Source organism: Zeus faber (genome assembly GCF_960531495.2).
Source record: "Zeus faber genome assembly, chromosome: 13".
Taxonomy (NCBI): Eukaryota; Metazoa; Chordata; class Actinopteri; order Zeiformes; family Zeidae; genus Zeus; species Zeus faber.
Genome location: NC_137198.1, coordinates 13,779,621 through 13,807,128, shown reverse-complemented (window position 1 = coordinate 13,807,128; position 27,508 = coordinate 13,779,621). Strand labels below are relative to the sequence as shown.

The 27,508-nt window shown below is 45.6% G+C and overlaps 1 protein-coding gene across 1 annotated transcript in view; it reads left to right on the top strand.

Moving 5' to 3' along the window:
- Positions 1–27,508, top strand: part of mboat2a (membrane bound O-acyltransferase domain containing 2a) — a 49,353-nt gene that overhangs the window by 2,496 nt on the left and 19,349 nt on the right. Inside the window, exons 2-4 of the mRNA XM_080011737.1 lie at positions 17,223–17,368; positions 20,055–20,132; positions 27,206–27,301. Of these exons, the coding sequence (XP_079867863.1) occupies positions 17,223–17,368; positions 20,055–20,132; positions 27,206–27,301 (320 nt within the window). The remainder of the gene's footprint in view (positions 1–17,222; positions 17,369–20,054; positions 20,133–27,205; positions 27,302–27,508) is intronic.

Here is a 27,508-nt window from a genome sequence, read left to right as displayed (position 1 = left end):
GGCTCCCCGTCGACGTGAATCGGCGGTCGGAGCACGGCCTCGCCGCAGTAACGGTGACGGACATTTTCCGATTCTTGAAGCACCGCATACCGTATCGTGAGGTCACTCCCTCTGAGTTGCTCAACAGTTTGCCAAAGCGGACTGCATTCGTCATAGTGGCTGTACAGAGCCCTCATTGGGGTGATTTGGGACCCGGTGCGGCTCGGGGGACCTGCCCCGTGCAGCCCTTTAAGGGATGCATCAATTCATTTCATTTCATTTCATTTGATCATTTTGACGAGGCTTTTTGTGTCAATATTTTCTCCACTGAGCTTTTTCGTTCCATTGATTGTTATTGTCATTGCTTTTAGCCCCACCCGCTGAGCCTGTGATGCTGCGAACGCCCCAGAAATCAATGCAACACCCACACCCACCCCACCCCACCCCGCCGCCCCGTCACGGTGTGATCCGGAGCTTGATTCTCATTTCAATAACATTGTCTGCGTGCACTTCCTATATTCGCTTTGTGTTCATACTTCCTAGGGGACCGACGGGCTCCTGTACCCTCCCGGGGGTTTGTGTCAGAACTATAATAGGGGCTGTGAAATCCGAGTCCACACCATCCGTCTTGCTTTCCCTCTCTCTGTCTGTCTGTCCGTCTCTCACTCTCTCTGTCTCTCTGTCTTTATCTCAATGTCTCTCTATCCCAGAGGCACAGAACCACCACTGTCTGTAACGCGCTTTGTTCCATTTGCACAGCCTGTGGACAACAGTCATTACTCTTCTCCGACCGGTCTCACGCAGAAGAAGACCAAAGCACCAGCTCCATCCTCCGCCCAGTTCCCCCAGCCGATCACTGAGCTCCGGAGGAGCCCGAAAGTCTCGGGAACTCCGCCCGCATCATTATCGTGTTTCCTAAGACTGAAAATGTTGTTGGGCGGTCGTTGGAAGTGTCCTCTCGGGCTCCAGCGTTTTGTAATATCTGCTTCAAAAAAGAGGAGAACCCGTCTCGTCCTTTCACGTGATATTATTATGTCAATGCTATGAAGTATCATTTGGCTGAAATTGCTTCTCTGGCTCAGTTCAGCTTCATTTCCAGTATGTTATCGGCCGAAAGGTTTTTGGGATAGCACCGCACAGTGTTTTATTTTCCTTGACTGGTGAGAGGCAAAGTCAGTTGAACGTTCTAGATTGGTTTCTAAACGTTATCATGTCCTGATGTACGCTTTGTAAGTCAAAATCGATGATAAGTATATGGCCTGAGGAGTTTTATTTTGGCTTTTCAATATACAAGTGCAGTCGACAGTAGAGTACAAAGTCAAATTAAACATAGAACGGTAGTAAAATTGAAGTTAAACTGTTGCCAAGCAACCGCAAAACAGTTCCACCAATGTGTGGAAGACACGCTTATATAAAATATTAACCATCCTAGATAGAAACGATTATGATTGACAGCTGCACCCTCAATCCAAAGGAAATGGAAGGAGGTCGTGGAAGTTCAGCGAAGGGGTGTTTTCGCAGCCTGCTGTCATGCTAACAGTGTGATTATCCGGCAGCTGCCTTGTTAACCAGTCAATGAGTTAAGCGGTGCTCCATCCCATCACGTCTTGCCTTCCTTCTACTGTCGGCGTTTTCGCCTTGATCCCTGCTGAGGGACAAACGCACAGAATGCATTGAGCAGCGACTCATTGTGTCCCGTGGTTACAGAGCGCTCCCTGTGCAGCCGAACAATCATTCCGGTGTTTGCGCGACATATCGGATTGCGCTCTGTCGCCGTCGGCGACCCGCTTCTTTTATCACAGTGACAATCCTTTTTTTTTTGCCGTCGTATTCAGGCCCATTGTACCAGGGCTTTTCTTCACATTATCAGCGTGACTCCTTCAAAACGTAGGTCATTGACGGTGAATCTGACACCTGGTATAGGTGTTATCAGTGGTGGCTGGTGGTGATATTTAATGGGATGGAAAATAAAATAATATCCGTCAATAACTCACTGCAGAATCACACATGTGAAGCCTCTACATGTTGTTCTATAGGCTCTATAGCGTGGTGGCCTGTAGACCCCCATGGTGGAGCCTGCCATGCAAATGGTGAAGAAATGTAGATTTATTAAAAATGTATTAACATTTTTTTTTAACAAATTCAAAATTTCCTAAAACTCTGCCTTTATTTATGATTTTCTTTTGTCGTATTGGTCAAATATGTTCATTAAATTGACTGCTTTTGTACCATTTTGGGATACTTTGCGTTAATGGTGCTACGGAGCCACCGCTGCTCCATAAGCTCTATAGTGATTGTATTGTTTTAGTTTTTACCTCGTGTGAGGGTGGTTGGACCTGTAGATTCCCACGTTGAAATCCCATTGGTTCCGCTGTCGGTTTTCCAGCCCGGGCTGAGCCCCCTGAGCTGCAGCCCTGGGACGGGCCGCTCTCAAGCCCTCGGGTCTCGGCGGAGCTTCCTTCCTCGCCGCTCTATTTAATTGGCTGCTCTCTGGGGGGTGTTCTCCTCGCGATTGATTTCTCTACCCTGAGCGCTCGTTGAAGGTAGCGCCGCTGGCTGCTGCTGCTGTTATTATAGTGCAAAAAATCAACATTAACATAAGCAAGGCGAGCACGTTATTTCCCCTGGGAAAAGCAGGACAGCACGGTCATAACGATGGGATTATTGGCTGGATAATGAAGGGCAAATGCAACACACAACTCATTTTCATACAGACCACTTAGCTTTTCATCATTTTTTATTTTTTACTTTTTTTCACCGTCTCATATGAAAGTAATTATCCAATATGAAAATAATTAGTCCTGAGGATGAACAGGACCTGACAGTGGAACCTCCCTCTTGGGACCTTAGCCCCCGTGTTTACCCCGAGCAATTAATGTCTGCGTTTACAGCTTGTTGTGAATGGAGTTAAATATAATGTATTGATCAGATATAGATCCATTATATGATATTGAGGCTGAAAACCTCTACCAGCTGGACCCATGAGTTCAGCTAGAACATCCCATCTGGTCTCCACTGTCTGTGAAGGCAGACGATCGGAGGAAGTCCTGATGTTTGTTCATATTTTAAGGATTTTTCTTATTTATTTCATTTGCTTCGTTATTTGGGGTATGTTTACCATTACTTGGCTCTTTATAGGCCTAAAGATAAGATGAGATAGTAGTTTATTAATCAATTAATCAAACCAAAGACTGCACTTATATGTTAATTCTGTATTTAACCAGTCACTATAGTTCATAGTAAACGCAGGGAGGCTTATTAAGTGATAATTAACCTACTTATTACAAAATAAATCTTTTATTTTTCCTGTTTTCATGAATTTAAAGGCGTTTGTCTTCGTTATTCATTCAGAAGATATTGCATTTCATGCATTTGTGTATGTACAATAAATAGCGTAATTAAGCAACCCCACCCTTGTGATAACACTTGCGAGGCTGCTCTGCACTCTGGGAAATTCCTCCAGAAATATCTAGGTTGTTATTAATTATTTTCGGTAGCAAGTGTTGAAATCACTTGTCACAGTTTCCACACATAGTCAGTCACATGCACACATGGCATGCACCCCCCCACCCCCCCAAACACACACGCGCGCGCACACGCGCACACACGCACACACGCACACACGCACACACACACACACACACACACACACACACACACACACACACACACACACACACACACACTACTTGTTGACCCCTCTCGGATTCCTCTGGCGATGGGGTGTGAGTCTATGGGGCTGTTTTGAGTTTCCAGGCTGAAAACTTCACAGTCATCTTCTTGCAGCACCGTGTGAACGCGTACTTCACGGCGGGAGGGAGCCGAGGTTGTTAGAGAATTATTTAACAGCCTGGAGTTACAGAGCTCGCCGGTTACCACGGCTAATGTCCATGCAGTGTAGCGAGTGTAAAGAAACGCTCTTGTCGATTACAGTGCGATGACCTCTGATATGACCAGGATAAAACAAGACATCAGGATGGTTATTTATTGAAATAGTTTGAACCCAGTTGAGGTGCCGGTCGAGGCAAGGCCGGGCAATAAGTGATATGTATTATAGTATGGATTTACTCATTGATAAATCATTGGACTGTGGCGGCATGCAAGTCAGGGACCCGCAGAGGAGCATGGACTGTGTGGAGGTGTGAGAGATGTTTTACTAACTTGTTTATTAACTGGTGGTGACCCACAGTATGAGCCCCGCAATGTTTCGCCCCTCACCCTGGTCCTCCGGCCAAATGTTGAGCTCATGCCCGTGTTTCCACCCCCATGAGCTTAGAAACCCTTTGACTTTTGTCACAAAGATTTTAATTTATGAGCAACGCAGTTGGACTCAGCAGCTTTTCGAGCTGATTCACTATTTTGCTCGGAACGCTTGGGGATGAAGGTTCTTCGTCCAAACGGAACTAAAGGACATGAATATTTATTAGAAATCTACCTTTGGGCTGGCACCGGCAGCTCCCGAGGTGAATGGGAATGGAGCTGCTGCCGACGGACCCGGCGTTTGGCACATTTTCTCAAGGAACCGATTGGCTCCACTCTGCTGTGCCTCTTGTTTCCAATAGAGCTGCGTTCGGGCCATTGATCATGCCTCACCGAAAGTGTCGACCTGATCAGAGTTTTGCGTGCGCGGCGCTGAATATTTTAGAGCCCTCGACTGCACATTCCTCACAGCCTTTCATCCTCCCAGAAAACGATCCACTTGTGCAGCCTAAGGTAACACGTTGGAAGCTTTAACAGGAAGAACAACCAAATTAATGTTTCATGGGGGAAGTTAACTCAGCCCGTTAATGTCTTACTCTCCAGAGTGAGAGGACAGGGAACAGATTCATACCGTACATGCAATGATGGTTTCACTGGTATTTTGAGAAAATTGCCCCGGCAATTATTTGTAGGTTCGGGCATTTAGGTCAAAATCAACGTCATCTTTCTTATTCCATGTTTGTCTGTTCTAATGAATTGGATAACATTGATCATTTTACAAAATAAGGGAATGGAGTCTCCTCCCTCTTTGTGTACTAGGCAATAGGAGGAGAAGGATCCTGTTGCCTTCCATTAAACAGACAATCTGCTCAGTTTCACCGAAGGCAAGAGGACGCTGTGAGTGCTTTGAATTCGGTTAAAATCAAGACATTATGGATTGTGTGAGGAAATAGCCCGGATGTCTACGTCCAGCAGCTGTGCGGGAGTTTATAATATGTAATATGTCATTTGCAAAATGTATATCCAGCGGCCACATCGCATTGCAAACTCCAGTTGCTTAACAGGATTATGCAACATTAACCCAGCGTTTTCAGTATATTCTGACGTTACGAGGGGGGACCTGAACCTTGCCGCTGTGTTTCTGTCCCCAAGCACTATATTTCTGAGGATTATATGAAGACTTTTTACTCTACAAACGCCTGCTCAGCTGCGGAGATCTGAAGACCCGAGTGTAGATCCTCTCCAGAGGGCTCGGGCATGCGGGGGGGGGGGGGGGGGGGGGGAGGAATAAATCTTTTGTGTAAAGGTTGTTTTCCTTGGCCTTCACATGGCGACCTGCGCTTTTGCATATGAGCCGTATCATAGCAACTCATTTCATCCTCATTCCTCGAGGCTCCGCGGTGCTTGCCAAGAGCGGCAGGGGGGAGGTATTTGTTGCCTGAAGTCAACGCCGTTTCCTTCTTTTGCTGACAAAACTCTTGTTTACAGAAATGGAAGCTGAGTTTTCCGTGCGCAGACCCGAGCGCTGGTGTCCACCGTACACCGGGTTCCACCTCGCAGGTTTACGGGCTTTTTCAGGACGTCTGATTCCTGAACTGCAGACCTCCCTACAACAGACCTGATGGTTGCATCGTGATGTAATGACCAGAGGAAATGGCTCTCACAATTATCTGCGCTGCAAGACAGGGCCTGGACTCCTAGGGGCTCCTACACTGTTTGTTAAACATTAAATAAGTTATTTGCTGTATAGGGGTTTGGAATATAGAATCAAGAATCTTGAATTTGAATCAATCAGACATTCAAACTATCGAAAGTCGATTGGTTCACAGCTTGTCTACGTGTGATGATCTCTTGACGTTGGTGAGCCTTTTCGGTTGCATTTTACTTGAAAATGTGAGCACAAAGCATTATAAGATAGGGCATTATAAGATCATCATAACTGCATTCTAAGCGCACAGTGAGTATATTATTATGAGCTTCATGATTGCATTGTAAAATGTTACAATACTTTATTAAGCGTTGTGAAGAGACAGTATTACCGGTTTTAAGATATGTTTACCACAGTGCCTTGTGTCTTAATATTTTTCTGACATTATAATCACATGATAATAATCATGATACAATCTTGACTCTGGCATGACAATGTTATAAGTTACGGTGTTAAATTGGAGGTACCATACATCCAATTTACAATCATTTACGTGTATCTTATCTTCGTCAGTGACGATACACTGTGCTGCACTCAGCACTCATTTTTCATAAAATATCAAGACATTTTCTGATGCAAATTATGAAGCTTATAATAAGCTTACCACGTTCTTGTAATACCATTATGAGGCTTTATAATGTCTCATTGAATTGACAACTATTTAAAAGTGCTACCATCTTCCTTTGTCTGAAACCGTTCAACAGGAAGCTGAAAGGGCTTTTATTATCCACGCACAGATTACATTCAGCGGAGCTCTGCTGCCAAAGCGGCCGAGCTCTTTTGGATGAAATTGAGTGTAATTGATCTCAGTGGAGCCCAACGTCCATTTCTGACGGGTTCATATTCGTGCTAGAGGTTCTTGGCTTTGAGTTAAGGCCATAAAGACACAGGAGCAAAGCCAGCCAGAAGAGTGGGTAGTACATTCAGGACTTACTGATTTATTTCTTTTTAGGGTGAGGTGGGGGTCCAATATGGTTGTTAGTGTTATTGCGCCAAGTTACTTCTGCCCTATCATGTATACAGTACCTAGTTTCTGACCGATACCTCCACATTGATTATTTGAGGATATTTTGGGGATAGCTGTTACATTACATTACATGCAGAACATATTTGGATATTATGACCAATATTATGAACGGGTAGAACAGCCTATTTGTTCAGAAAACTGCATTAGGTTACTGTAATGAACCTTTACTGTAATTAACCAAAATCCAAGACGATATGTATTCTCACCCCAAGTTACAGCATTGCACACCTTAACCCTGACGCTGGTTTCCTGTGCGGTGGCTGACATCACAGTACCAAACTGCATCTTTGCAGAGACTTGGCTCAGAAACCTGTGTGTGTGTGTGTGTGTGTGTGTGTGTGTGTGTGTGTGTGTGTGTGTGTGTGTGTGTGTGTGTGTGTGTGTGTGTGCGTGTAGGTGTGTTGCCTTGGGTGAAACTTGAGACTGGGTGAAGGAGCGGTGGTGGGTGAAAACACTTTGGAAGAGTCAAACCAAACGAATGAAACGAAAATCTGTTTTGCTTCCCTTCTCTGTTTCGGATGGCCGTGGTTTCAAAGCAGCTTTTTCGAAAGAAGTCCAGAACGCCCTTGTCCTCATCCCACTCCATATCGAAGGAACCGCTTTGTCCCCAAATCAGTTCAAGCGGAGCTTTTCCCTCATTTCACCGTTGTCTGAGACATTAGGCGGGATAGTTCCAAGCCTCTCGTGCATAATAGGATTTTCCCTTCAGCAGCTCGGTGTGAATGGAACAGGGTGAGGCGACCGGGGCCGTATCAGTCTCCTTGTCAAGAATGTGAAAATAATGATCCGACTCGCTGGCTGTCGGCTCCGGCGGCCTTTCTCACCGGCCCCCTCTGTTCTACATCACGGCTCTCAGGGGAGTGGTCCTCCAGCCGTATCGCGCCCTATCTCAGCCGCCGCCCGAATGTGTCATTCAAGACTTTTTCCGGGACCTCTGCGGAGGGGGCGGTACTGAGCGCTGGCAGTGTGTGGATTCCTGGTGCATAGAGGGCGAACTTTAGGCGTGGTCGCCGTGCAGGATGTATGAGAGTCGTCGCGGGCTGAATGGCCGGTTCTTTAGTTATCCGACACGACTTTTATTTACTCCATGTGCACCAGATCTCTGTATGTACAACCACTTTTGCACAAAAGTTAGAGTAAGAGAAAAGTAAAAACACATCTTGGACTGGTCCCAGAAGTGCACTAAGTGGGGTCCCTGATGACTCCTTGTCTAAGAATCTTCTCACTTTCTTTTTACCTCCACCCATCATTCTTCCCCATCCCTCCGTCTCCCTTCTGACATGTTCAGTAGCAGTCAGTTATGAAGAACCGTGTGCTTAACTCAACGACGTTGTGAAGCGATGGTCTTGCTGACTTGTCAGAGAACCAAGAAAACCACATTGGCTGTAGACACAACGGGGTGGGGTGGAGGCTGCAGCCGGAGGGACAGCGGGTTATTTCAAAGCATATAGTCGTCGGGTCAAACAAATACGGTCGGTTTCAGCGGATCGAATGTCTTCCTTGCGGTTTCGACGTCTCTCCGTTCTCACTCTCATTCTCTTTCTTTTTTTCAGTCCCTCTCACACACGCATTTGTCCTCCTTGTTGCCCTCGGCGTCAGTGTTTGTGTTTCACGGCAACACAGTTGACGTAGCGCTGAATCCCTGACGCTGCCCGGGGCCAAGCCGACGTCTCACTCGAATATGGGATCTATGGTCGTTGAGTGGTGTTGCGTGGAAGTCGCGATAACAACACACTACTTCCTTTCCCCCGAAATTCTCAGTCAGGAAAAAAAGAAAGGGAAACGGGGAACCATTTTGCATGTTTATTATGTTTAAATTAGACAGGATGTCTTCTCTTCTCTTTCTTACCTCATCACCCCTCTGCCTCGCTCTGTCTATGTACAACATGCACGCGTGCACACACACACACACACACACACACACACACACACACACACACACACACACACACACACACACACACACACACACACACACACACACACACACACACACACACTGTCGTATCACACATATTCTGGATGTGGTTCTGGCCCAATGGCGCAGGCAGCTCGTGGGCACCGGTTGATTGTGAGGCTATTAATAGCTGTCTTGGCCACCGAGCCCGACTCGGATTTGAGGCTCATTTCGGCGAGGGGAGGAGTGCACACAGCAGGGCCAGCCGAGCCAGTGTTTGTTTTTTAGGTGTGCATATAGCTCCTGTGTTTGCACAAGCCCAGACTATTTGTTTGTTTTCCTTTCGTTCGCTGCTTATCTGCGCGGTGCTGAAGCAACTGAATATTTCATACATGGAGCGCTTCCAATGTGTGGCTCTATCACTTTTATTGCTTGGTGTCAGCGTCTCAGCCCGGCCCCTTTAAATACTAACGGTACAGGAGGTCTGTACGAACCCCCTGAACCCAAAAAAACAGATTCCATTGTTAAAACGTGTTCTTCCTTCCATTCTTCCACTCTTTTCCTCTGCGTGGATCTCAGCCTTGGCTTCATACCCCACAAAGCCCGGCCACATGATTTGAGGTGAGATCCTTGTCAACGTGCCAATTGTCAAAACTTAATCCAAGGTGTAATGGAGCCTTGTACAGTTCTGCCACATTTGTGTGTGTGTGTGTGTGTGCCTGTGTGTGTGTTTGTGTGTGAGTGTGTGTAAAGAAGCCTGTGTATGCACGTTCATGTAGTCTTTGTCAAAGCATTTACTTTCACAGGCAGATCACTCATGCACGTCCGTGCGTGCGTGTTTGTGTGCGTGTGTGTGTGTGTGTGTTTGTGTGAGAGGGAGAGGGAGGCAGAGAGACAAGAGAGGGAGGCAAAGTAGGATAGACTGTTTCTTTGATGCGTAACGCAGGCGGACCCATTGCCCCTCCTCCCCATTCCCCTGTGCTTTAGTCAAGGAAGATGAGAGAGAGAGAGAGAGAGAGAGAGCGAGAGAGCGAGAGGGAGAGAGAAAGAGAAAGAGAGAGATGGCTTCATAAAAGGCTTCACCCCCAGCATGGGCCCTTGATCTCTCCATCTCCAGTATCATGCCATTATATCCTTGTCTATACAACAACAACTTTCTATACCTCCTGTTCTTACACCATTCTCTCCCCTCCCTGTTTACGAAAATAGCAGGTGTTAATCCAGCGGTGGTTAATCCTTTCTGGGACATGTACAGTATGCTATGACTGTTTCTCACTGGCAGGAGGATGGGGGAGATAAAGACAGAAAAAAGTAGTTTATCGCACACACGCACGCACGCACGCACGCACGCACGCACGCACGCATGCACGCACGCACGCACACACACTCTCTCTCGCTCTCTCTTTCAGTTTCTAGTAGAAGAAGGAAGTGGGCACTGCATGTAAAAAATTTGCATGAGTCACGGTAGTGAAGAGCTGATGCAAATGCAAGGAGCGAGCGTGAAGGGGGTAATGCCGTGAGTCCACCAGGGGCCCGGAGCTCCCGAAAAACTGTGCTCCCACCCACCGCGGCTGCCGGGGGCCCCTCTCTGCTGCTCTGATGAGGAGAAAAAAACAAAAAAAAAAAACAAAAAAAAAACAGCTGCATGCAAATGAGGTGGCTAAATTTAACTTGAAATCATTAAACAGATGCACCAGTGAATGAACACACACACGCACACACACGCACACACACATACACACACACACACACACACACACACACAAGTCATGGTGGTGGGTTCGGGAGCGGAAAGGGGAAGGTGGTGTTTTAGCCTCCGGGAAGCTGAACGTGGACCGTGAAAAGCGAAGAAAAGTTGTTCTCTCCTTAAAAAGGGTTTTAAATAGTGTTTTAGCCCCATCTGCAAGTCAGCATGTTGAAGCAATGGCTGCTTCCGCCTTGCCGAACACTTTCCATTATATATATTTGTTATATGTATATGTATATTTATTATATGTATATATATTTACATATTGATGATATAATAATCACGCACTGTACAAAAATTGTACACGACATAAAAAGACTTCACACCTCAATCAATATTGATTGAGGACACTAACCCTAAAAACATGTTAAATATAACTAAAAAAATATGTATGTTCATTGATATGTCTCCCCTTTCCTGAGATCGCTCTCTGTACTCTCAATACTGAAATATGGATCATAATTATATATCACCAATTATAAAACTAAATTCAGCCACCGTTTTGTCAGTTTTGGCAACCAATAACTGATGTAAGGTTGCCAACTTGGCAACCACTTCTGTTGGCCCCTGAATGGACTTAACAATTAATAAAAAATACGGCAAAATTAAGTAAGTTGGACAAAGATATGTTGTGCGTAGTTGTCGCAGAACGTTTCTCAGTATATTGCTCCAATATCCCAAAATCCCAAAATAGTGTATATGAAAAATTTTAAATGTTCAGGGGAAATGTAAAATATGCGTGCTGACTGGTAAACAGGCTAAAAGTCAAGGTGTGTGTGGTGCAGGAGGTGTCGCTAGTGACTTCCACTTTGCAGAGTTCTTCTCTGGGAAATAAAAACATTCGGCATACACAACAACCCCAGCGTCAGAGTCTGACTCAGAATGCCACAGTGTTGCTCTAAGATTTTTATCTTGACTCCACGCCCGCTGAGAATGCACCGATCGGCACGTTTGCCTACCTGCCGCACACGGAGAGTGAGACAGACAGACAGGCAGGCAGGCAGGCAGGCAGGCCAACAAACAGGTTGTTGGTAGAGTGAGTTTTCCATCCTGCCATGTTGCTGCTGCTGCTCTCTTTGGGTCTCTTGATAATTTACATCTTTTTTTAGAGCGCTGCATATGTAAACACACACACACACACACACACACACACACACACACACACACACACACACACATGGTAACACGTCAACAGGATATTCTAGTGACTGAGCTGTGGACCAACCTACTGTAAATTCACAAATTCGAAAATCTACATTTCTAGGTCTTGTTTCATTGTTGTTTTTGTCAGGTGAAGAGTAAAAAGGAAGAAGTGTTTGACTTCCTGGAAACTCATTTCTTTCCTGTGCTCCCTAAAAACAGCACACCACCACCCGCTCTATTTCTCGCAGCCCACAAACTGCCTGCCCTGCCCCCCTCGTTTCCCCCCCAACCCCACATGACACTGCCAGCTGATGAGCTCATGTAAATGGTGAGGAGGAGAGAGAGAGCGAGAGAGAGAGAGCGTGAGAGAGAGAGGAGAGAGAGAGAGCGAACAGGGTGGGGAGTAATTATGCTATATAAGGAGATCTCCTGAAGACGTTGCAGTACGAGTGTGGTTGTACGAGCGGAGGCAAAGCTGCCCGACCAACGCTCGTTTTAGGAGAATAATAATAACTTTTAGAGGGAATAAAGTAAAGATAGGAAGGATGGGAATAAAAGATAAGATTTGAAAGCGGTGCGTGAATGACACAATGAGGCGGGGAGCAGTACTGTAGCCTTGAGAGCTTCCACGTCCTCATACAGGCGCACACACACACACACACACACACACATACACACACACTCTCGCCTAGGATCCATAATGAGGTTCAGGAAGCTGGCTTATCTCCGTCTTCCACTGCATCCACAACGACTTCCTCCTCCTTTGTGTGTGTGTGTGTGTATGTGTGTGTGTGGCAGTCTGTTGGAGCTTCTTAAAGCCGCTGTGCCATCACCACGGAAGAAACCGTCTGACACGGGAGTCAGCTTAGAGCCCATCCGCGCTAATCCCATAACATCTGCATGTCGTGTGTTTGTTTCTTTCTCCGTGTTTCACGCTGAAACAACACAGCGCTGACCACGGTGATGTCTCTCTTTCTCTCTCTCTCTCTCTCTCTCTCTCTCTCTCTCTCTCTCTCTCTCTCTCTCTCTTTGGGTTTCTCTAATGCTCAGATATTTTTCTCACACTTTAGATGAACGCATTTTATGAAATGTAATGTGGTCATGTCAAATCAGTGGATATAAAAATACAAATACAAATTCAACACAAATAAATAAAGGCCAACTTTTTATTTAATTCTTAATCTTTTCCTCCCACCCCCTTGCAATTCATTCATGGCCCACTAGGGGCAGACGAGCGCCATCTCGCTGCGTCCACTTCAGGCGGACCCGACCACGTTGCGTGATTTTAGAATCCATTTTCCGAATGAATATAGTCTCTCTCCAGCATCTCACAAAAAGTCGTCCCGTGGAAGTATTTCACCATGTTAAGTAGTGTTTATTCAACAGGGTGGCTCCCTGGCCTCCAGACTGACAGACGTAGTGCTCCATTTTGCAGAGCAGAGCTCCTGCCCGAAATGCAGTAAATGCAGCCGTGTCCATGCGGGTCAACGCCAGAGTGAATCAATAATAGAGACAGAGAGAGACAATAATAGAGCCAGAACCAGCCATTTAGGGCCTTATAGACGAGTGGCAGGATTTTCAAGTGAACTTCATGGAACTTCATGGATTTTGAATTGAACTTCAAGCCTCAATTACAAGTGGAACCAGAGACAAAACAAAGGGACGACGTGAGTGCACTTTGGAAACTGAAAGCAGTTTGAGGGTCGGACCGTTTTGTCGTGAAAGATGAGCGCCATAGCGCGTTTCAAGTCGACTTACATTTTGGCAGCTCTGATCCTCTGGCGTCCCCCCAACAGGGAAGCTCCACGGTTCCTCCTTCTGACGCCCGCGGGGAGCCTCATACGGATCAAACGCCGGATCCACTTCAACGTCATTGTGACATTTTCACAGCGGCCATCAAAGCCAATGGGATGTGTGAATGAGATCAGGGAAATTCTGCATAACAAGCAGTTTACGGTCTATATTGAAAAGTATTTTTCAAAAGTAGTGATTATTATTATTTCTTGATCAGGAAAAAAACATCTGAGTATCCAATGGAAAACCTGAAAAAAGCGCTGTTTTCAGATCAGATCGATCGCTGGGTTGATCGATGGTTAAAGCCTCGGTGCAACATTTTTGCTCTGAAGTTCCAGCTTCAAATCACGCTTCTGCTCCCAAAATCATATCGCCCTCAAACCTAAAACAATGCCCTTTCTCTGCTACGCTTTTTCCCCGACGCACCCTTCCAGTGGGCGTCACAAAATTCCTTCCTTAGGAAGCTGTGTGCGATTGTAATGGGGAGGTGCTGCATTCACATGTGTACTGCCCCAAGAAGACTTACAGTAAAAGTACAATTCCTGTTATTTTCAACCTATGGGCCTTCCACTTTATCCAATGTTCTACATTTGATTATAAACACGATGATGGTTCATTTGGTGTGGAATGGACGGCTGGACTGAGGAGACAAAGACGGTGATTACAGGATGAGTTTTTATTAAGTACTGGTACAACGTTTGAAGAACATGCACCCAGTCGTCTTATCCATGAAGAGAGCCCCCATCTCTGGGGCTTGTTACAGTACAGTCTCTGTGGTGACCTCCACCGGCAGATGTCACAAAAGGTGCGGGTAACGGCGATGGCGTAAAAGCTGAACATTGCTTTGTGACACAAGTTTGACATTTCAATGAAGATCTTTATGTTCAGACATCGCGTAAACCCGTACGGAAGCCAGGCGCTGGTAATGGGACTTAATAACGTGACCCTATATGATTACATGGAAAGCACAGAGCAGCCATCATTATTGCCCAAAAGTTGCATTGTTTTACATCAACACTTTCTTTCATTCTTGATGACTTAATTTGAACGTGAATTTCAATTTAAAAATCAAGATGCTTTCCCTTAATAGTAACTAGTTGTCCGCTCATGGACACAAGTTTTTGGAGTCTGAGGTCTAAATTTAGGTCCAAGGTTCTTCCACTTTCGTCCATACACTTTATCGAACAGCTTGTCTTTCGACGCTTGTGTTGCAAAAATTGGGCTTTGCCATCAGAGGGTGAAGCAGTGACTTCAGGCACTTGCTGTTTCTCCCTCTTATGGGACTGGTGTTTTTTTTGGCACCCTCTCCCGTCCCCAAAAGCCATCGAGTTGGTTGTCATAGCACTGTATTAAAAGTTATTAAAAGCCGGGGTGCTATTTTTGCCTTTTTAATTTTTCAGTAATGAGCAGCAAGCGACGCAGATGTCTGTCAGTCAGGGAAGCCCGCGTTCCGCCAGCGTTCAGCCATCGAGCCGTAAAACCCGAATCAAAGTGTGAAATCTCAAGCTACTGGTTGCGTCGAGAGCGTTTAAAGAGAGGGTTTTTCACGAGGCGGAGGAGGTCTCGTCGCTCTGGTTCCTTCCCATTTGATTCCGTTATGTCTTTGGCCTTCCATGATCACAGAGGGGGGAGGGGGGGTGATTTGCAACTTTTATGCAAATGGGTCCTCCAAAATAAGGATTGATTTACTTACTTGCCAGAAAAAAAAATAAAAAAAACGTAAAAGGAAACAGCCTCTGAGGCATAACTGTCAGATCAAGAGCAATTTAGCTTTGGAACTCCCATAAACTATCAGGGTTAAAACGTCGGGTGACACGCCCAGTTCGGGAGAGACTTGGTTGGCACTTTATAGGCTGGAGCCGTGACAGAGACGGCGTTCAAATGGTGCTTGTTGTTCGTTTTTTAGTCCTGTCCGGAGGGAGCACTGCTTGATGTTTTCCACTGCACGGATCTGCTTATCATTTCCTTTGTCCCATTTGTGAGAGTTTGTTGCCTCAACACAAGTTATCAGATGAGTACAGTGTATACAAAGCAAACTAAAAGGCTGTGAATTCTGTGCGTCTCTCGCTTTGTTTGTCAGTAGATCAGTCCACTTGTGTTTTAACCTTGCGGGCGTCGGTTATCGGCTGCCTTTCATATGTGACGTTTGCATTGTTCACTGTTGTCTGACCAGAGGGACGCGTTGTCATGACCTATTTACATGGACACCGCGGCATGCATCACTTAGCATCTAATAAGCGTTATGGCCAATGAGTAGATGAGTTTGACCCTTCATGCACACATGACTTATACTGTTGTTCTCCGAACACTGGGATTCACAGAGAGAAAATTGGCTGCTGAATAACTGACATTTGAAAATGGATTAAATGTGTTTTGAACGAATAAGAAATAACAGAACAAGGTCCCTAAAAGTAATTTATTGGCCCCACAGACGTAACGTACATGAAAGAATATGTCCCAAAGTGACAAATCAAATTCAGCTTTGGGTTCAGTTCACATTTCCATGGCTTGACAGTGTATATTTTTTATTTATTTTTTTGGTAGCAAAATGCTCAGTTTTCCTCCAGGATGCATATTTCAATACGCTGACATATTTGGGCGCAGTATTTCTTCCCTTCCCTATCAGCCAACTGTGGGTCGGTCATCTCTCCTGATGTAACACTATTTTTTTAACGCTCTCGATGCTCTGGAGAGGCTAGTTTACTCTATATAAAATGATAAAGATGATACAAAAAAAAAAATTATATATATACATATATACAGCATATAATAGGTTAAAATGATATATACTTATGAAATATAGAAATTCAATTATATAAATATAAATATGATGATAAATATAAATATGAAATATGATGTATGCAGGTGGTAGTGACAGTGGCCTCACACAGAGCTTTAGAGGCTTTCTAACTCTGTGTGCTGCACCATGTGGCCCAAGAGATAAAGAGAGATCAAGTACTGCTTTTTTAAAATAAATCTAAGCTTTCCATTGTTCAGTCCGGGTCCAGTCGGTTTGTCTGTCACTGGGAGTAAAGCCTCCTTTTTAAGCGGTTTGTGTACATTATGGGATGGAACTGCTTTGTCCCACACAGGGTGTCTAAGCCCTGTTGGTGACTGGTTAAGTGGGGTTTTTTTTCCTGAAAGGTAGACAGATGTGTTTGGAGGCAGGATGCAACAAGGCCGTCTGTCGGGAACCTGGAGGGTCTGGGCAATTCTCACTAAGACACTGCACTCACAGGAAATGAAATATGACGTGAGTCCCCCTTCCAGTCCAGAAATTTGCATCGGCAACAGAGGCCTGTTGTCCTTTGTCTTTGTGCGTTTTTTTTCTTTCATTTATTTTATACCGTTTGGACTATTCAGTCTTTGTCTTTGAATCGGTCCTCTACTTCTCAACAGGGAAATATGCACTTCAGGTCCTTCAAACATTAGGAGAATTTTCATCAACCCACATCACATAAATAGTGAAGTTAGAATGCTCCGTCAGCAGTGGAATAATAATAATAATAGGGTTTTGATATATAATGAAGGGTTTGGTGGCAACTAATCACATTGTCGTGTTTTGAATCAAAGCTGTGGAATTCTGGATCTATATTTTCCCTAGGTTTTCAGTTTTCTTTCTCGGTCAAAATCTGCTCCCGTCGTCCTCCGCCTGCCACCGTTATCCCCGCATTGCTGAACATGTCCGTCCCCTGACCCGATGCTCTTCAAACCCCCCTCCAACCAGGTGAACTTTGTGGTGAGCCAGCTGTTTGCCCTCCTGACGGCAGTGTGGTTCCGGCTCTACCTCCACCCCAGTAAGACCAGTCCCTTCATCCGACATGTGGTGGCCACGCTGCTGGGCTTCTACCTGGCTCTCTTCTGCTTCGGATGGTGAGTTCCTCCTCTCTACTTAAACTGAAAAGAAGCATTCAACTCGTTCCGCAAGCCCATGTGCGGCCCGAGGCGCAATCCTTAATTCTTTATGGGTGATTGTATTATTATTCCACACGCTCTTCCCTCTCATTGGTTCACTCTCTGTCCAAATATCGGCCATCTGCGCCCATTCTCCTCCTTCATTCCTCCCATCCTCCCCTCCCCACGTCCACCTCTTATCCCCCCTCTCTCCGTCCGTGCCAAGGTAAACATGAGATTGGGAGATTGAATTCATTTGATATCTAATTTGAAAACCATCGCCCTGTGATAGACAACCTGGCGGAGTGCCTCCGAAAGACACTGCCACCGCGCGTGTGTGTGTGTGTGTGTGTGTGTGTGTGTGTGCGTGCGTGCGTAGGGGACCAGGCCTTGGAAACACTACCCACTTTCACGTTAGACAGGTGAAACATTACCTGTCAGCCTCCAGACCGACAGGGTATTATTTGCTCACTCGGAATCAGACAGACAGTCCACGTCCACGCCTTGAAGAACAGGTATACCAGCAGTTGTTGTCGGATCGTATTAATTGTTGGCGCTGGCAGGGGCCTATGTTGTTCTGTTCCTGTGGTGATAGTTGGTGAGGTGGGTGGGTGGATTACCGTGGATGAAGTGGGTTTACTGCTCTAATCTATAGTAACTGTTAATACTTCAACTGTGATTGAAATAACATCATTCACGATACTATGTCTGTGTCCTGGTGATGGACCAGTATTTTGTCAAGGCACGGGAGCCTCTTTATTCAAGTCACCTGAAGCTGAAATTATCAGAAGAGTCGACGTTATTTACTGTGCAGTGAATAATACATTACAAATGTGGATACATGCTTGGGGGAAGCAGCATTGAATGTTATTTATTTTATTGCAATCGGCCAAGGGATCCTGGCACAGTGTTTTAGACACTGTGCCTTTCTTTCGCTTCACTTCACAATCTCAGAACCAATAACAGGAGAATAAACGCAATAGACTCGAGTAGATAGTCGCTAAGGAAGTGCTTAGTGGAAGAAATTATAAATACAGTACTATATTTGGGAAGGTAGTGAGTGGCATATGCACGGTCGGGAAAATCCAAATATTTATGGAATGCACACACACACACACACACACACACACACACACACTCACACACACACACACACACACACACACACACACACACACACACACACACACACACACACACACACACACACACACACACACACACACACACATATCTTTTAGGGCACCTGGATGCAGCAGAATGTTGGTTATTTTGGGATACTCCCAACACATGTAACGCACACAAGTAGATCCCTGGAGAAAACTGTTGTTCTTTCATCAGAAGTGGTGAATGGCTCAGGTTATTGGATTCCACAACGATGATTGTTTTGGGTATTTAATTGAGTGCTTCAGAGTGAATAAGTTTGAATGCTATCCTGTCTGTATGACAGGCTGAGGCATTCCCCTCCACCTCCTGTCCTTTATCTTCAGGTCTGTCTCTCTGTCTCCCTTGATCTCTTTATCTCCATCTCTCCGTCTCTCAAACATCACTGCATTATTAACATTTTACCTGCTGAGATAGTTCAGTCCATTCAACCACCGCATGATATCCCCCCCCCCCCCCCTCCGCCCACCACCACCACCCCCAGTCGGCACCCTTGGCTGCCTTGATGCTAACGCAGAGTGGCACCTCCGCCTTCCCGGAGGGGGTTGATGTCGGAGCATCACACACTGTGTCCTTCAAAGACCCATCTGGAAGCTGCTCCTTCCCCTGCTGCCGATGGGTCCGAAACTCTGCACGTCAGTGTGGCTTTACGTCCATATATAGATGGTTTTTGGTGCGTAATCTAGCAGGAGAGGGGACAGCAGGGTACGCAGTCTGCCGGAGAGTCAGCGGTTGGTCACGACACAACCGGAGGAGGCCAGAGTGCGCAGACAGAGCAGACCACAGGTGTCGGCAGAGATGCATGCTGTGCTGGCGCAGAGTGATGTGAGGAATCAGGTTTCGAGTCAGAGGAAGCCGGTATGATGCGTGCCGTAGTAATGGTCGTGATCCTGTCACGTTGTGTATGGAGATGACGGCGATGGTACACATCTCAGAAAATAAAATACAGCGTTATACCTTGGGGGGGATACAAATGCTTTGTCATGCTGGCACTACCATGGAAAGGCCAAATTTGTACCATATTTGTTACATCGGCGTACAAATTTACTATGAAAAACAAGCACCTACGCCTAGGGGTACAATGTCAATGACTTTATCTTAAAGCGTTCATGCAAGGGTCTCTTAGTACCCTTGTAATTAGGTACTAAAGGCCACTGTACTCCTAGAGGTACAATGCTAGAGCTAACTTTCTATGAGTGTAGAGTTTCATAAGCCTATTTGTTAGTCTTCGCAATCAAATGATGGATGACAGAGCAAAGGGTGGTGGATAGAGGAGAGAGAGATCCCTGCTGCTAGCGCTGCAGCCTCAGTTCAAGTTGCTGTATTGACGTCATCAGAAAGACAAAGAGGTTTTGTTGAGCAAGAGGCTCACTAGCACCAGGAATGGAATGGACTTTTATCCACCCAGCCATCCGGTTTATCAGTTTTGGGCAAGTGACCAGACAATTTCTTGCAGGGATTGCTGAAATATCTCATTGGCTCTTGTATTTGTTTTCCACAGGTATGCCCTCCACTTCCTGGTGCAGAGTGGTCTTTCCTACAGCATCATGGTCTTCGCCAGCTTGGAGCACATGCACAAGTAAGAAGCAGAACACAAAATAAATTGCTCAAAACTAACATGGCTTTTTACAATAATGTTATTAGGCAGTAAGTTTCTGATTTTACCATACAAAGGAAATCAATTTAGCAAATATGCTCTCACTCCCCACATACTGAATAAGCAATGCTTAAGTTAAAAAAAAAGAGAGACGCAGGGGTTATATAATGAATCTTTGGAATAAAAGTGGGCGGTCAACTATTAATCCCTCTGGGGAAAATGAGTTCCCTGCATTTGACCCATCCTATACCTAGGAGCAGAAGGCGGCTGCAGTACAGCGCCCGGTGACCAACTCCAGCTCTTTTGCCCGTGCCTTGGTCAGGGGCACCGGCAGGAGTATTAACCCCTAACATGCACCACTTTTGAACTAGAGCTGTGTCAGCATTGTTAGACAGTTATTTTTTCCACTTTCTAGGCCAGGTTGGGAGGGTGAGGCCCCCCAGGTGGGATACAAGGCCTTAAATAGATAGACGGGAGACTCTGATTTACTGTACAAGTCCTGTGTCTCTCTCAGGATTCCGGTAAAAAACGTAAGGCATATTTTGGGCTCGCCACTTACGGAGTGAAACATAGCAACCGAGGTGCATAGTGTTCCAGACTTGCAGCCTCAATTTGTTTGCTCGGGGGGGTTGTTCTGTCATCTCGATGTCCTTGTTGTTAAGGTTGTGTGTGTGTTGTATTTTTTGGGACGGGCGTGTCGCCTTCATGATGGCAGTGATCCCCCCCCCCCCCAGGCGTCCATCTGTGACTGTGGCTCATCAAGAAACACACACTAAGACTCCGTCGCACACAGTCACACACACTAGAGTTGCTTTTGCTCCTGTATTCCAACAGGATTCAAGGTTAGAGGAGCGGGCGTAAACATGGGAAGTTTTGCCTCTGGGCAAAACACCCTAAATATATCCCTACAAATTATTCATAGCAATTGCAACTGGCTGCAAAAGAGTACACATCCATCCTTATGAGACCGAACTGTTGGAGCTAGGACTGCTCAATCATACTGAAAGTATATATATATATATATATATATATATATATATATTTATTTTCACTAGAGCTCTCAAATGTCCTAAGCAGAGTGTTACGTTGTGTTTTTGGCCATGTTCCTTTCTACCCTGTCAGCCCCAGAAAGTCCATTCATTCCTCTCTTGAATTAAGGCTCAAAGTTCATCCAAAACCTGAATCCTGAGGTTTCCCAAGGACAGACTGTAATGAAACGGGCAGGATGACCTGCTCATGTTTGAACTCACCCTGTATCTGCACAGGCCCCCCTGGGTTCAGCCGGATGAAGTTCGCCTCGCGGCGCATTTCCCGGATTCTCGGCTGCCCGCTCTCTCTAGGAGGTGGGAGGTGAGAGGGAGCGCCGGGGCGCGGTGACAAATTAGAGTCCACAGAGACCCAGGACATTGAACTCCTGTGCGTGCCCGGCTTCTGCTCCACAAAGGGGTGATTGCCGTGGCGGCGGGTTGACATTTAACTTGTGCTGTGTTTGTCTAGGTGTGTCCCTGCGTTTGTTTGGGCAAACGGCGTATGAGGAATACCCAAGCCTCACCTCTGGCCCTTACACGTTGAACTACACATGTATTCTGCAGAATCCGGCTTTGGCATATCTGAGTTCAGATAGCATTTAAAGGCCCCCACCAAACAGATTCTAATCCTGCTTTCCTCTCAACGTTTCTCCAAACTGAAAATAAGGGTAATTGAATGTCAGCCGTTGGCAAAACCATAGCAACCAGGCCAATTCTCACTTAACGCAACGATGGGGAGGGCATGTTAACAAAGAAGGCACTCGAAGAAAAGTTTGGAGGTGGAGGAGTTTGCTGTATAGCTGACTTGCTGAATAGACCTTTTTGTCAAAAGACTGTAGTTGTTCAGTCCTAAAGGGGCAGAATGAGCGTGAATAAATGGTCTCATTTCAGGGTGAGTCATTGGGCATGCCTATTTGGAGAACCACACTTCGCGTTTTGCCAATTTCCATTTTGATGTGAGGCTGAAATTTTGTACCGTTGGTGCTAAAAGTCTTTATTTTCCAAAAAGTATGCCAGGGATAAATTGGGAGCGGGGAGTCCCATAGGAACACATGAAAAACATACATGTATGACCTTTAAGGGCATATCCAATCTTGTTTTTCCTTGAACACGGTGCTCTTAAATCTTATTTATTATATTATGTGATTAACTTGTGAATAAACCAAGTCCCAAGACATTGACTTCATGCATATGGGACGTTACATTCATGCTTATACAGTAATGGGACTTTACTCTGGTGCTTTTCTTTATCATGCATAATGTCCAGTGACATAAAAGACCTCAGTGCAGAGGATTGTCCTCTGCCGTCCAGTCCGTACAGCCATCCATTCTTCAGCACACAGTTCTCCTTGTGTCCTTCTCTTTCTGTACTCACACCTCCACTGTGTCGCCATCTCTCATTTTGTGTCTCTCTCTTTCGCTCCATTCTTTCCGGCATCTTATCTTTTACACCATTCCACTAGTCACAATACCGCTCAAACATAATAATGCAGATTTTGGGTCAGATTCCCCGCTTCCAACAATCGTGAGCAAAGTCCCATTTTTTTTAATGCTTTTTAAGATGGTCGTGGTCTGAAGTCCGCTCTGGCTGCACCCATTGCGAACCTCAAATATTAAACACGTTCAATAATTACGATCCGATACCCTCTAATCCGGGGGGGAACCCAGAGGACTGGCAGGCTGTCGGGGGCGGGGGACTCTGGTAATCGCGGGTAGCCACACCCCCATGTCAAATCTTGTGTGGCTTTGTGAGTTTAGGACTCTGGTTGTTGCCAACAGAGTCCTACAACTTTTGGTGAATGTAATCTGTTAGTGTGTGTTGGTGTTTGGGGAAATTGTTGCTCTCCACACACTATAGGAACAAAACTGTTAAAATGTATTATATGTCGTTACTCTCTGTAAGGTAAATTTTGTGGAATGTGGGTGGACAGATTCAAATTTTACAAAACTGCATGTGTCTGTATTTGTGACTGAGATTTTTAATGAGACCATCGCTGGCTTCTACTCAGATACCAAAAAAATATGAATACATATAATTTTGACTGGGATTTAGATTGAGGTAGTGTTTGTTTGCAGCCTACCTGTGGCTCCGCGCCTGCGTGCTGACCCTTCCACAGCACTCCCGTCGGGAAAAGTCAGCCTCCTTTAGTGCCAGGCTCCCTCCAAGGCCAAGAATAGAGATAAAGAACTCCCCCCTGAGTTTTAAATTACACAAGCTGAAGACTGCATGCCGCAAATATAGCTTCTGTGTTCCACAGCTCATATCCTGAGCGACCATAGCTGCAGTGTATCAGTAGTCTGGTAATGCTGCTGAAATACTTTTATTAATAAAGACTTGAAAATCTGCTTATTTTTAGGAAGTTGGAATGAGAAATATAACACTGTAGTACTGCTGTAGGGTTTATATATAGAAGGAAACTAAGCTAGAAATTATCTGGTATATGGGTTGTAATGCCACTGGAAAACAGCTTTCTCCTGCTGTGCCAGGCGTGGGACGGGCACACAGACTGACACAGTCTCACATTGTGTCTGCTCCCTGGTTTTCTATGTAGCCGCCTTGTGGATGGCACATAATGGCATTCAGAAATCTGCCTCCCACACACACACACACACACACACACACGCGCACACACACACACACACACGCACACGCGCACACACACGCGCACACACGCACACACATGCTGATGGGCAGGCATACTGCATGCAGTAGACAGTATACTGGATTCCCGGGTTGGTGATACCGTATGCTGTCATGGTCTTGCTCTGTTTTGTTGTAGTTATTCTGTTCCTGGTTTTCCTTCTCTCCCTAGTAGTGTGTGTGTTGTCCTGTCCCTGTCCTGTTTCGCTTGAACACTGAGGGGGCTGGGACCCATCTTCTTGGGGGTCTGCATTCTGATTTGTTGTCTTTTCCGCATCCATTGATGGTGGAAATGTCTTTATTTACTGTATGTCACGGAAAGCTTCTTTCAAAATAACACTACGACGTGTGCCGGCCTGCAGGGCACAGATCGTGCAGCGCGCACACAACCTGAGAGTTCAGCACCAGCGGCAAGAGCGATCATGTCATTTTGAAACCCGCTTCGACTAATGAGCATCTGGGGCAGGTGGGCTACCTACTGTAAATTATCAATAGCAAGAATGTTTTGAAAAATTGCCTCAGTGGCCTATCAGTTCAAGTACTCACCGCTATTTGAAGGGAACTCAGCGAGCCTAGCTCTCCACAAAGTCATCCATAATGTGCCCTATGTCTAACTAATTCCTATGTGACTTAGGTGGTATATATACATACAATTAAGTGCGCCGGTTGACGGTATGTTAATGCTTTAAGGGTGACATCGTATCAGCGCTCGAACTCATTATTATGTTAATACCGGTACATGTTATGGGCCCGGCCAACATGCCATAGGACCGCGCAATCTGGGCCGGGCCGACCCAAGTAGGGTGGCCCTTCTTGCATTTGCCCAAATGCCAGATGGCCAATCCCATCCCTGCTCCTGTCCATCCAGCCTGCAGCCGGTCTCTCTTTCTCTAGCTCCCTCTGTCTGTCTGTCTGGCACTACATTCCTGCCACTGCACAGCTGACACCATTCTACAATCTGGCCAGCTGTCTTCACCTTACTCCTCACTTCAGCAGTACATAACTTGTCACCCAGTCCTTGCCAGATCGTTGCGTCACAACTATGACGTCAAGTCTTCCACTTACCCACTCTCCGGTTCCCCCTCCTGTCTGACCTACCTGCATGACCTGCCTGCCTGACCTTCCCTGCCTGTCGTGCTTGCCATCTCCTACCCCCTTGTTTCCCTTCGATAATTTGCATCTACTCCTGAGTCTCCTTGTGTCCTGCATTTGGGTTCACCCTGGCAGCATCATGACACTATGCAGTTGTTTGCAGATGCTGTGTAGGCTGCTCTGTTCAGTGTTAACTTTCACAAAGAGCCAACCAATGGTGAACACAGTTAGCGCCAAAGGTTGATGTTTTTGTGATATTTGCGTAATCTATAGAGCTTAAAATGAATTGAAACGGGAGGTCAGACAATCGCATTATAAGCCGATGGTGAAATTATGCATTTTATAAGCTTGTGAATTGATGTGTGTCACAATCGGAAGACCTAAACCGCTCCTATTCTTTCTTGTCTTTGTCCGGAACAAAGCCAGTCCCTAGCCACTGTGTCTTACTGGCCTTCACCCCAGCCACAATCCTTTCATTGTTGGGTGCAGGGGCTAGCTGGCTAGCTAGCTCAGATTTTGGCCGAATCAGCAGCAGCTGTGTACCAGTGGGCCATGGCGCCTCTCTGTCTCTGGTCCTGCGCTGAGAGCTCCTGTTGTGTCCCCCCCCCCCCCCGCCCCCCGACACCCTCCATCTTCTAGTGACAGGGAGACATTCTTGCAGTGTCCTCCACCCTCCTCTTTGTCTTCTTGATCCCTGTCTTCCTCCCCTGTCACCGCTGGTCCTGGGGGCTGCACAACGGCGGTTTGTCCTGCACTGTAAGACACCTTGTGCTGTCCTCCGAGGAGATAAGAGGCACGGGGAGGGAATGGAAGGAGACACAATGGAGGTTTCTAATTCTTTGGATTCTGATCAGAGGCTTCAAGATCGCTATATATGGCACAAATTAATGAATGGCACACACACTACAACCGGTGCAATATATTGTAATAACATTGTAATAACTTGTAATCAGTTCTTAATGACATAGTAATAATTTCATTAAATTAATCATTTTGACCTATACTCGTCAATTGTTAACGATGCTCGTATTGTATGCAAATGTATTTATCCTCTATTTTTATATTCGTTTTTATTCCCACAGACATAATGCCGTGTATCCCAAGCCATGGCCTTTGAATGTAAAGAAATGTATAGAATGTAAAATGTATAGAAACACATTTTGTATACTCTTTTTTTTCCCCCTTTCCTAGACTATGAAACTTTTTTTTGGTCCGTACAGCAATGCACCAATTCTTACTATTCCAAATTCCTTGTGTATGAAAAGTGTACTTGGCCCAATAAGCGGATGATGATCTGATTCTAATTCTGGATGAAACGGTTCATATTGGAAATGGAGGAACAAATAGAAAGATATTTTTGGACCTTTGGATTGCGTATCTATTTTCCTCTGCTATTTCACGTGAGGTGTGAGGCAACCCCCCCAATTGAACCGTGAAAGGAGCAGAGGACTTTTATTTTGAAAAACGGCTATAACGTTGCTCATAGACACAGCAATGCCTCTGACAGGGATGTGCCCTTTTTTATTCAGCACTGGGGTTTGTTTTTTTCTACTCCCAAAATATAAATATGAATTATGAGCTCATACGACCACTGAATCTTTTTTGGCAAACGTAATAATCCCAGCCACACACACACAGACACACACACACACACACACACACACACACACACACACACACACACACACACACACACACACACACACACACACACACACACACACACACACACACACACGCACACACACACACACACAGTCAGCAGCGGCACAGCGTCTCCTCTCGCCTGGCGCCGTGCGCACGCTGACGCTGGCAGGGAGATAACCATGGAGGAGCCAGAAGGGAAGAGGTCTGATATTAGGACTTTTTTTTTTTTCCTCAAAAAGTCTCAAAACCAAGTTAGCTGCGACTGACTCAGAAGGGATAATGTTAAATGAGAAAAGTTGATCTACAGAAGAATAAAATTTGAAAGCAATACAGGACGCCTGAGAGGCTCAACGCATTGTATTCAATTATATTTTGAATTGTCACCTGGCGCCTGAATTTTGTGTTTTCCTTTACATAAATAAAGACATTTCCGCCATAAATTGATGCACAAAAGGCACAAATTGGTGCCTAAAATGAAGCAGAATTCAAGAAATTAAGTGTTTGACGCTTAAAATGTGTTGCCCCCTTGCAAATTTTCAGAAGAAACCTCGGCCACTGAGTGAGAAAAATCAAGGCACACAAAACAGATGCTGAAAAGAGATGACATCTAATCACTTCTTTCCCTCCCACCCCGTGTCTTTCTGCAGGTACTGCTTCATTGTGGCGCTGGGCTACCTGAGCTTCTGCCAGATAACTCGTGTCTACGTCTTTGACTACGGCATGTACTCAGCAGACTTCACAGGGTAAGATGGACCCATGGAGTTCCTGAGCACAGTTCAAATGTTTAACCAACCTGGATTGACTAACCTCATTTGTTCTCCAACTAAAATGCAAGACTGCGACTAGCTATTGTTTTTCATAGTCCATTAATCAGTTGATTGTTAATTATTATTATGACGTTAAGCTGTATACAATTAATCTAGTCATTAAAGTGCATGAAATGAGCAGTG